The 12,110-nt window shown below is 40.3% G+C and overlaps 1 protein-coding gene across 1 annotated transcript in view; it reads right to left on the bottom strand.

The window, feature by feature from the left end:
• LOC104406481 (galanin receptor type 1-like) overlaps nucleotides 1-1,792 on the bottom strand; it is an 11,604-nt gene extending 9,812 nt beyond the window's left edge. Inside the window, exon 1 of the mRNA XM_010015465.1 lies at nucleotides 1,073-1,792. Within this exon, the coding sequence (XP_010013767.1) occupies nucleotides 1,073-1,780 (708 nt within the window). The 5' untranslated portion in view covers nucleotides 1,781-1,792. The remainder of the gene's footprint in view (nucleotides 1-1,072) is intronic.
• Between the last annotated feature and the right edge of the window lie 10,318 nt (nucleotides 1,793-12,110).

Raw genomic sequence — 12,110 nt, 5'->3', positions numbered from 1 at the left:
AAATGCTCAGTTAACAACATCTAGATCAAGCTTTTGAAACCTGATTACAGCATGACACTAACCTGGCTATTCTCCAGCCTTTGAAGCTAAGAAACTAAATTTTCTAATGCAATCATTAAATGAAGCTTACCTTTCAGCTGATGCTGTGCTCGCCTACGGCAGTGAGAGGACAAACAGCTGGAGCTACAGGGACAGGAGTTAAGAGCTCTAGTGGCTTTTTCTTCTTGTGACAAGCAAAGCCTAAGGTTTAGAGATTTTTATCTTAAACCTAAAAGTGCATTGTCCTGTCCTTAGCATTAATGATAGCAGAACAGATTAGTAAGGAAAGTAATCTTTTTCTTGATTAAATAGGAAAACATTTTATTTCCAAGAGGGTAGACCTGCCACTGACTACTGACAATGAAGTCCAGTCCCTGGCACTCCACAACAGGTTATTAATTCAAAATTCACAGAATAGTTATTCTGCATGCTAGCACAACTCACAGACTTACTATCAATCTTAAATATGCTAAAGATCAGTAAGGGGAAACAAAAATTTTGAGCTATAGCAATCCACAAGAAGAAAGGAGGACATTTCTTGCTGAATAAAACTAATCCTAAGATCTCTTCTTGCAAGTCTTTGCAAGACACAGTGTCTGAGCTCTGTGCCAAAAAAGAAGAAAAAAAAAAAAGAAAAGAAAGAAAGAAATCGGGGTGATGTCTTTAATATTGTTTCTGTTTCTCTCTGCCATTGTTTCTTCCTCCATTAATTTTATCTCTTGCCGGGAACAAACATTTGTTATCAAGAAAGAACAAACTGAAAAATAGGAAAACCAGCAAGTCTCTACAGGATTTGAGTGTCAGGCTGAGTGTCAGCTTAGCAGTTGTAATTCTGTTTGTGAGATGGTGTAATTTCGTTCTGTTTTCATTCCCTCCCCCTGACTCAGAAGTTTTCTATACTAGGAAAGAATATGGAAATGATTGTATCTACTGTTTATTGGCTGGGCAGCTTAAGTGTACACATCCAAGCCACCAAGAGTGTGGGACTGATCTTTCCCTCCATTAAAACATTACTCCCGTCCTTCTCACCCACCTTGGCATAGCAGCAGGTGATGAGCACCAGGGGCAAGAGGTACCCCACCAGCAGGATGGTGACCTTGTACATCTGCTTGGCTCTTGAACCATTTGCCCAGTGCTCCCAGCAGAAGGAGCTGTTGGGTGCTTGCTGATGACCACTCATGAGGGCCTGGTGCTGGGCCACAGGGATGGCAATGATTAGAGACAGAAGCCAAATTGCACCCACACCGAGGGCAGCGTTGCGCTTGCTGCGGATGTAGTGCGAGCGCTTGGCGTGGACCACAGCAATGTATCTGTCCATGGACATAGCCACCAAAGTAAAGATGCTGACCAGCATTGTTGCCGTAGCCAAGTAGTGAACCCATTTGCAAAAGAAGGCACCGAAGATCCACTCTGGCAGGGAGTAGATGGTGGCCTGGAAGGGGACACAGAAGAGCAGAAAGGAGAAGTCTGCAATGCTCAAGTTCAGGATGAAGATATTGGTAACGCTGCGTGATGGGCGTCTCCTAGGCCGGAAACGTCCCAAAACAACCAACACCAATGTGTTTCCCACCATTCCCAGGAGGAAAATCAACCCAAAAAGCACTGGTACAATCACCACTTCCGGGCCACCCCTGGTTGCTCCTGACCAGCATGTTGGAGCCCCTGTTTGGTTAGTGTCAAAGCTGCACTTGCTGGTGCTGGCTCCAAGGGAAAGTATAAAGTTGTCTTCTTGCTCCTCCATGTAGCTAGGCTGCTTGGAAGGCAGGGTGCAGTCACTGTAGCCCTGACTGCTATGAAGCAGGTCTGTTTGTTAGTGGTGGCCAGATGCTGAATGCTTGGTTTTTGCAGTGCTCTGTGTTTTATCTTTGGGGAGCAGTTTTCTTCAGATGATTCTTGCACACTTTCTCTGTCTCCAGTGCAAATTCTTCCAGGAACTGGCAAAAAGGGGGTTGCGGAATTTGTCTTATCCAAGAGGTAACTGCAGGTTTAGCAGCTGGTGCTGGAGAAGTGGCAGAGAAAAAGTCCGTGCCTGAAGGACTGATGATGAGGCTGCCCTGAGCTTGGAGCAGAGGCAAAGAGGCTGCAGCTCGGTTCCCTCACGCCCCTCCTCTTCTGCTTCCCTCCCACAGCAATGCCTGGATCTGTGGCTGTCGTACCTGCTTCCCAGCCCAGCTCAGAGCTAAGGCAGGAAGAGCAAATGCTGACTGTGACCTAAGCCCTTCAGAAAGTAACCTCTGATCAGCTCCATCCCCACATATTACTACTCCCAAGGAGGGGAAGAGCAGAACAAAAGCAAGTTCTCATCCAAAGGGATGGGTCAAGTAGCAGCTACTGGGTGATAACATGTGCAGTTCTGTGAGGAGTAGCTTTGATAATGGCTGCATGTTTTTTATCAAGAGTAGGATTTTTTTTTTTTTTTGTTTCATAGCCTTTAATGTGCTCACGTTAGAGCATAAAGCAATCTGAATAGTTGTGTTGCAGCATAAAAACCTGGGAGAGCTTTAGATTCAGCAGCTGGTTCCTGCCACTTGGATATCTGCCCAAATTCCTTAGTGCCTGAATATTCATGAACCTTGTTGATCCAGCTGTAAAGAAGTTCCAGGTTCAGCCCAGTAGTGCCAATAGCATCTGCTCTGTAAAAGGAAAGGCTCAGTCTTGGTAGCTGTGAGCAGCTGTAATATTCCCTGTGGTGGAAGAGAGATATGGATTAAAAAAGGAAAAAAAAAAAAAGTCTTATTAAGGATTAATGTCTCAGTTATTGTGGGGGTTTATGCTTACCTATATAAACAGTTTGTATGTTTTAGAATGCACTAATTGACTTGGTTTTAATAGCCTGTTTCCTCATATTTCTTAAGGGATCCTGTGAACTCTAAAGGCAGTAAAAGGAGGAACAAAGTTTAGGCAAACATTAGCAGTACCTGCACACAGCGATTTATGCATGCAGAAGAGCTTCTTGCAGAGTATCCATCTCTATTTGCAGTGATTACAAGACTAGGCACTTGGTCAGGGTGAGCCACTGCTGGCTCTGTGGCTGTGAGGGTTAAACTGGAGTAGCCCCTTACTTTTGAAACAAAGCTCATTACTGAGAATTGCCCTGCCTTGTGACTTACTTCTAAGCTCTTGTTGAGGGATGATCACAGAATCATAGAATGGTTTGGGTTGGAAAGGACCTTAAGATCATCTAGGTCAAACCCCCCTACCAGGGGCAGGGACACCTCACACTAAACCATGTCACCCAAGACTCCATCCAGCCTGGCCTTTAACACTGCCAGGGATGGAGCATTCACAACTTCCCTGGGCAACCCATTCCAGTGCCTCACCACCCTCACTGTAAAGAACTTCTTCCTTGTATCTAATCTAAACTTCCTCTGTTTAAGTGTGAACCCATTACCCCTTGTCCTACCACTACAGTCCCTAACGAAGAGACCCTCTCCATCACCCTTGTAGGCCCCCTTCAGATACTGGAAGGCTGCTCTGAGGTCTCCTCCATGCAGCCTTCTCTTCTCCAGGCTGAACAGCCCCAAATTTCTCATCCACTGCCTTCTTTACCTTGCTCCAATATAGCCTTGATTAAAACCTGTTATGAAGCTAAACTCCTAATTTCCCCCATAGTTTTGAGGCTAGTTATGGGGTGAGGTGGGAAGTGGCCAGGGAGTTAAAGATGTCTAAGCTGCAATGGAAAAATATATCTACCCTTGTTGAGAGCTAGTGAGCAGATTACTGTTCCAGACCTGCTACCTGGATGCCACCTGCAGCTGTCTTGGTCTTTTGCAGCCCGGCTGCCATGACACAGCAGCTCAGACACCAGTAAGTCTTCTCCCTCAAATCTTTGCTGGGGTCTCTGCCCACAGCTTGCTGACCGCTGCTTGCAGTGCACCACGTTTAGGGCCTCTGTAAGCTCTGGGGTTGTGCTGTAGCTTTGAGTGCCATCTACTGGGGCTTTCACCTCCTTCACTGCTTCCAGAGAGCTCCTGCGGGGGTCCTTGGTCATTCTTTCCCTCAAAAATTCACTCCCACAGTTCGGTAATTTAACTCTATCTGCTGTTGTTTTCTTCTTATCCTTGTGCATGTACACAGCATTAAATCATGAAACTTAAATATGCTTGCTTTTCCGTTCATGATATGTGACCACTGTCAGGTTACTTCTTGTAGTACTATTCATTTAACTTCATGTAAAATTTTAGAGAAGCCTATTGAAATTGATTTCAATAGCTCTTTCTGTATTTTAGATCTGTTTGCTTTGTAGTTTTTTTTTTTCCTTTTCTTTAGTAGGCAGTCACACCAGAAAATACTATTTAAGAAGCACCTGTAGCAATTACAGCAAATGAAAGTGTGCATTTTCTTTTTTTAGTGGGTTTAGGCAAAATAACAAAAACTCTGCAGCACGAGTGGTTTCTGATGCAAGGGATTTGAGACAGTGCATGCAGGAGTTTGAGAACTGTATGTGTCACCTGCAGAACAAACACAGCTTTGCAGATCGAAAAGACTGTATTGCACACTATAGTGGAAAATGGGCATAGAACAGCATAGTTCTAGCAGCGAGGAGGGGAAGATCATAGGCTTGTTTAGATTTGTAAAAAAAATAATTTCAAATATCCCCTAAATTCTTACAGAAGAGATAATACCAGCTTTCTTCTCCATCTTCAGAATCCTGTCAAATTTTTAATAAAACTTGACTACTTCAGGTTTATTTTGGTTTTATTTTGTTTTGTTTTCAGATTTCAATGAAAGTGTTACAACTGGGGCAGTGGGAAGAAAGGTGATTATTCTGGATGTGGCAGTGACCTGCTAAATTAAACATCCAGTAAACTAGGCAAAAGCTCAGCTTGCTTCCACTAGGGAACTCTGATGCTTCAAATGTGACTTCAAGTGGAAGCTAGCTGGTGTGGGAATATTGCTGGCTGGTCTTACTTGGGAGAAAATAATTTCCAGTGGTAATGTACGTGCTTTGCTGAAAGCTTACCTGAAACCGTGCTTCCTGTGGCATTCAAAAGTTAACAAAAAAAGAAAAGGTAACGATTCCTTCTTCTGTTTCCCTCTTTCTGCCACTTCTCAACTGCTTTAAATGGCATGGTTTTGACAGAGAGAAATCTCCTGTCCCTGAGAATTCACAGCTCAAATGCATTTGGAAGGGAACTGACCATGCTGAGACAAAGTACTTGCCACAAGACACATTAATTAGTCTAAGCAGGAGGTGAAGATCAAATCACTTTACTAAGTGCAGGAGCACAAATAGCAGGTGAACCTGTCATATCTGGTTTGCTGGGAGCATCCACATTATGTGTGGTACTTTAAAATTTGTGGCATTTCACCTGAAAACCAGACACAATTAATGTACTGTGGATAGAGCAACACAAAACATCTCAGCTTTACAATTTCCACTGCTGTTTAGAAACTATTGCTTCTTGTATGAAGACAACAAACATTCCAACATAAGTAAGAGGATGTGGGAAAAGGAAACTAAATATTCTTTATGGGAGGAAAAAAAAAGGTAGCTATCTGGCAGACATCTGAAGACTCAACTGGAAACCAGATGCTGTTGCCTTTACCTGAGTTGATGTTGGGCTAAATGAAAGCATTGGACTCGCATGCTGAGTCCCTAACTAAACAGGGATGAGGGGTGTCTTGTTGAGAGAGGACAGCACTGGACCTCTATGGATGAACTGGCAGGAAGGAGAAGAAAGGGAGAATATTAGCCCTAGGAACAAGGGTAAGGGGAGAAAAAACATTATATGGTAATATTTAAATGGTAACATTTTTAGCCTGTGTAGGTACAAACTAATTTGTCCATTTTCTGATTGCTAATGGGTGCTTCAGCTCCTAATTACACTGAATATCAGGTATGTTGTAAATCACTCTTACAGTTTCGATACTCATGGTTCAGCTTTTTGATACCTGAGCATTAACTGTCTAAGCCTCTTGACTTTTGAGTGGAAGGAAGGGCACTCGAGCATAACAGCAAGCAAAGACAATACTGTGGCACTTTTCTTTCTCTCTCTGGAGAATGTGGGTTACATCTCAGATGCATATTTGTTTAAAGGAAAACAAACAGGCATCCAGTCCCAAAAGTCCACTTTGTGGCTTTGAGTTCAATAGCTGTCTTTGTTTACAGTGCTCTTCAGAATGCTGAAAAGCCCTTCAGGCTGAGCAATGAACTATCTAGATGCAAGTGCTAGGAAACAAGTCGTGATGAATCTGAAACCTCTGCACTTGGATTGTAGCAACCCTCTCCAGTTGTGATCTTGAGCTTGGTTATGGCCTTGTGAGAAAAGTTCCAGTGTCCATTCTTCTTGAAGTATGACCCCAAGGGAGGCAGGAGGTCCTGATGCCTGGTCTGCATATATTTGCCAAAACAATGGGGGCTCAGATTCAATTTTTTTCCAACCCCACATAATCCCTTTCCTAAAGGAACTGAAAACGTCATCCCCTAGATACTAAGTTACTTGTCCACCAGGCCATAAGCCAAGCTGTACAGGGTAGTCTTGATTGTGTAGGAACTATGATGAAGTGCTGCAGTAAGTACAAACCTCAGAAGGTCAGAAGCAAAAATAATTGGACTGCTCAAGCTAGGCTCTAGTTGGAGGAAAGAAGGGGCTCTGAAGTGTGACTTCTTTGCTTCATGAATTTTAGAGTTAAAAAGTAAATATAATGTATAAGTACATCCTTTTAACATTTGTGAGCTGTAATGTTTGAGTTTCTTGGGTAGAGGATTGGAACTGAACCTGTATATCTCACTCTGGCCATGAAAATGTCAAACATTGTGTGACCCGAAAAGATAAAAGCATCTTTTACGAGGAGTCTGAAATTGTGCTATGTCAATATGGGAATTAAACTGGAATCTCAGGGGTCATAAAAAGCCGTTCCCTCTCAGTTCTGGATCTTGGAGGGCTGGACAAGAGTTTGGTAAACACTTGCCTATTTGGTGCAAGCATATGTGTGTGTGCACAAGGGAGAGCCTTCAAAACACAGAAGGGGCTGGTTTAATCAAAGAGCTGCTCGAAAGGGTACTATGCTGCATAGTGATAACTAAAGTCACAATTGCATCAGTTACTTGGTCTCTTCTGAAGAGTTGCAACCTGATCTGAAGCAGTTTATTAGGCTGTAAAACACTTTTCTGATGAAAGGGGTTTAAATTGAACATAACTGAGGAGAGTCGTTTTAATTAATGCCAACTTCAAGCACAGCTGCTCTGAGCCCTGTGATGTTGCCATTGAGATGGTACAGACATAATTTAAAGCAGATGGAGGTTTATTGATTGATTCTTAATCTATTAGATCAGTTTGTACTGTTTTTCTCTTTAATAAGACAATCACAGAACTGTTTGGGTGGACTATCGACTGGCGCAATGAACCTCTCTGTATTGCTGAAGTGTTGGCTGAGGTAAGAGCTTGTTGAGTATAGTATATAAAGTAACTTTATGTAGCAATGGCAAAACAAAGCATATTCTTAAACATAAATACAACCTAAATGCTTAATATGTGACAAACTAAGCACAAGTGTTTTGTGCTTTGGAGCTCAGGAAGGACAAAGGACAGGATGCAATTCTGAGAGTGCTAGTTATCCCTGACTCTTGGGGCTTGTACCACAGTCACTTTCCAAATTGGCTTCTATTGGCCTGCACTACTTCTTTGCAAACACACATAACCTAGAATACAATAAGCTAAACTCTGGAAATGTACTGGTCTGGCAGAACTTCATGTTATATTTCACTTTAAAATTTGCGTGGAACTGATGCAAAGTTACTATTCTTTCCTTAAACAATTAGTCTGTTAACCTGTTTCCATAGGTTAAATCATGATAGATAAAATTCTGACTGATTTTTGACTGTTAATCAGAGAAATGGCTGACTTACTAGAAGTTATGTGGAACTAAGAAAAGTTCTTTGGGTTCCAAGCCCTTCAGTGCTCTATCTGCATGGCTTTCAGGAGTACACTTCTTTCCAGGGGTGTCATTTTTTGCAAATTATAGCTTTTATCCATTTTAATGGGTTTAGAGGGGGAGCTGGTGTATACCATCAGTTTACCTTCACATAGATTTATGAAACAATATCAGTTTTTCAGAGAAACACTTTTGGTTTGCTCAATAACTGAGTGAAGGTATTGCTGAATTATTTTCTATTCTATATAGAAAATCTTCAGATTATTCACTAGAATTAAGTATCTAGTTTATGTATTTTGCAGGTATCTTAGCACATAAATTATGCTAAGAACTCAGTCTTCATTCCCTGAGGAAATGGCATTAAAATAAGAAGTATTTCTAAAAATCTCTTAGGAGGCCTTACAGGAGATTCAGGCCATGGGACTGACATAATCTGTGAGCTGGCTGCCTGACTTGCTTTTATGCAATCATCAGGTGCAGGCAGTTTATTTCAGAAGAGGAAAACAAGTCATTTCCTGAATAATGTATGCTGTGTGGAAATAGTTAAAAAATCTAAATCCAAATTAAACAAAAACAACTTCTAACAAATTACTACTTCACTGTATACATAATTTGGCATCATCTAAACCATAGACATATGTGGCTCGTTCAAACAGTTGTCTTTAAGAGTGTGTCTGTAGAAAGCTTCAAAACAAATCAGAGATTTGCCTTTCAGATCCTTTAAGAGCTGTTTTATAATGACTTGTAAAGCCAGTCTCCAAGGTAGAAAATGATGCTGGTAACAAACAAGATCACATTTAACCTGATGCAGATCAAGGAAGCATGAACATTTTGTCCAATCTTCCTCTGAACAGTCTGCCATATAGTTACCAGAACAACTGATAATAATATATTTGCCAAGGTCTTTTATTCTTGAGGTGTTGTTTCATATTGTGTGCTATGATAAAGACTTTCTTTCTCAATACAAGAACGTACCGTCTGCTAACACAGGAAACTTAATTATACTGGTAAATTGCCTAAGGCTCTCAATAGCTATCCTACACTTCATATGCTTTGCTAAAATAGTTTATCTGATACTTAAAAAAAAATAAAAAATTCTATTTTCTGTCTGGGACTATCTTTTGAAAAAAAACCCAACAAACAACCCCAAACCAACAAACCAACCCCCAACCCAAAAAAACTCCCAAACAAAAATCCCCAAACCAGAATGTCTTTTGTTCCCTGTCTTCTGTGACTTGAATATTCGGTGTTCAAAATGCATTTTTACAGTTCAATTTCATGCTGGTTTTATCTTATTCTAATTTAAGTTCTTCACTAGGAATAGGAAGTCAGTTGTGTGGAACCTGCACTGATTTATAGTATAGGTTTTAGATTTGGTATGTAGTATATGATCTAGGTTAGTGACAGTTGTAATATGCCTGAGATGATTCAGTCTTTTGTGATTAGATACTTAGTGAAGTGACATGGGAGAGTGGTTTTAGATAAGCTCCATATTGTTATAGACAAAAAATCCTACAATTCAAAACTATTGGTGAATAATATAAATAATCTACATCCTTCTCTCTACATTGCTCTAGGTAATATAAAGGGTAATTTGTCAAAATCTGTTTTAACTTAACCTGTGTTTGAAATCTTCCAACTCCCACAGTGTATGACCCAGTAATTCAAGATCTGATTCTTTCATTTAACTGTCTTTGAGTTCATCTATGTTAGTTGTACATACATGATGGGAACTCCTGAGTACATTTTTCTGTGAACTCCAGTGAAAGTCTTCAAAGGGCACTACTGGCAGAAATATATTCAGTCTGAATAACTAACTAGGAAGACTGAAGTAGAGCTGTTCAGCTGTCTTTGATTTGTTACTCTTAAACCTTTTAGTGAAACCATTTCCTTTTGGTAAAGAATCAGTAACAATACTTTTCAATTACTGGAGAATATGTTCAAAATATCCACAGAGATCTTTGCTATGCTGATGAATTAGACTAAGTAATAAAATTTCACTTCATTGAAAGCTTTTTTCAGCCTTAGCTAGATGCTTAGTCTACAGTCTTGAGTCCCAACAGTTCCTCTCTTAAAGCAATGGCAACTTGAGAACTGTGAGAATTCAGACTTCAGACAGAGACTTTTCTTTGCGTAATAGGTATCATGGTTGCATGTACGAATAAAAGCGGCAGAAGAAAGCCTGCAACCAATCTGTGGATACAATGGTTTTGGCTATTCAAATGGAATTGGTTTATTTTTGTTATAAATTCTAGGCAAAGCAAAAGTAATTTATAGGGTATTTATAATTGGCATTAGCTGCCATGCATCTACGTGTCCAGTAAGGAGGACATGTTGTTTAACAAAATTTGTTATTCATTTATGACCAACCAAATAACAAATTATGATCTTGGGTCTAATAGAAATTATATTGGAATAAAGCTCAGAAAGAGAAGACTGTTGGGCATAAAGTAGTTGCAGGTATATACAAAACTAGGACAAGAAGATGCCAAAATGATAAAAACTTAAAACCAGGATGCTTGTTGATATTTGCTGCTTATTCTTTAGAGAATAAGGAACGTGTCCTGGCTTGTGATCTAAGATCCAAGACAACATACCTTCCTGTGTGCTGCTGTGGTTTTGTGCACAGCTCTTTCATGAACTGAGTGTGGTCAAAGTGATATGAGTGATGTCTCACATTTCTTGATCTGGGTCTTCATATATGATATATTTGTAAACACATACATAACTCTATGTAAAGGGTAATTAAACCCCAGTGCAGAGTCTGAGGAGACCTACTTGCGTTGTGAAAACCAGAAGTGGAACGTTGCCCCAGAGAGGTGCTGCTCCCCTTGTTAAATACCAGTCTTGCTAGTGTTTAGATGAAGAAAGGTAAGAAGGTATTACAGCTGCTCTGGAGTTTATGAGCTTGGTCCATACTGATTTGAAAAGCAGATCATTCTATGGCAGCATGAGGTTCACAAACCTATTTTTCCTCTGAGTGTATCAAGTTGACTTTTCCTGGCTGTTGGGGTAAAATCACTTGTCTGGTCCATCTCCTAATACTTCTTTTCCTGTAACAACATACACTACCAACTGGACAGCTCTGAGGCATAACAAAATTCTGCAGTAATTCTCATGAATAAGTCCTAGCCTCTTGCTGTGCAAATAGCCCTTTTAGTCACTCCAGCCTGTATCACAAAATGCTGCTTATTACAAAAGGACAAATGTAAGTGTACATGCTGCTCTTCAATATCATCTTAGTAAAAGGTTTCCATGGTAATTTTTCTCTCATCGCTGCAAGGGAGCTATCTTCCCAATAGAAGCACAGTAATTTTCTACCTACTGCCTTATTCAGATTACTGCCTAATTCCTCAATTAAAGAAACCTGTTCTTAAGCAATACAATATATTGTATAGATGGTAAAGTGCCTCAGAAACAATGTATCCTAAGACAGTAAATTTTCTGGTCTAACAAAGATATCCCAAGACAAAGGTACTTGGAAGTCTTTTAACCACACTCCTGTAAAAATAAAATTATATATAGGATCATTTATTTACCCACAGCTCTGGATGCTTCAGAGCACATGCATGTGCTTCATGTCAGATTCTGAGGCAGCTGACTTAAATACTTGTATCAAATTTTAGCTATTTTAGATTTGGTTTAATAATTTCTCTGAAAGCCTTTGACAGACTTTAACCAATTTCACTTAGTTTCCATTTTATTCAGCACTGTCTGGACAAGAGGCACAACTAGTCAATTTATTTCCATGCTACATTTAGGTTCATAATACTTCTGAGGTATGAAAATAGTTTCTGCATGTATGTGTGCCCAGTACAGTTGGTTGCAGATACATAGCAAGGTCATCACATAATCCTTTAAGAAATGCTAACAAAGTGACACGTACACAACTGATTATTTAGCAATTTAGTATAAGAACGTGAATGTGTTTCAGTGTAAATACAGTAGCAATCTACCATATAATGAATGTCTGTTGTATTTGTAGCTATGCTGTGGTATAGGGAGGTATAATAGTCAATATTAGACCTTCTGTAGCCCTACTCATATTTAGTTTACTGCTCTTGTGCTTAGGCACTGGGGCCGCTTCAAAAAACATAGATTAGTAAAAATCCCTGGACCATTGCAGAGGCTTGAAACAGGCTCTGTGCAGGAGAGGAGAAAGTGAAACACATCTGCTTCCACCACATTTCAGA

The sequence above is a fragment of the Nestor notabilis genome, unplaced genomic scaffold (assembly GCF_000696875.1).
Source record: "Nestor notabilis isolate BGI_N333 unplaced genomic scaffold, ASM69687v1 scaffold7495, whole genome shotgun sequence".
Classification (NCBI taxonomy): domain Eukaryota; kingdom Metazoa; phylum Chordata; class Aves; order Psittaciformes; family Psittacidae; genus Nestor; species Nestor notabilis.
Note: the sequence above shows the minus strand (reverse complement) of the source record. Positions and strands in the feature narration are given on the sequence as shown.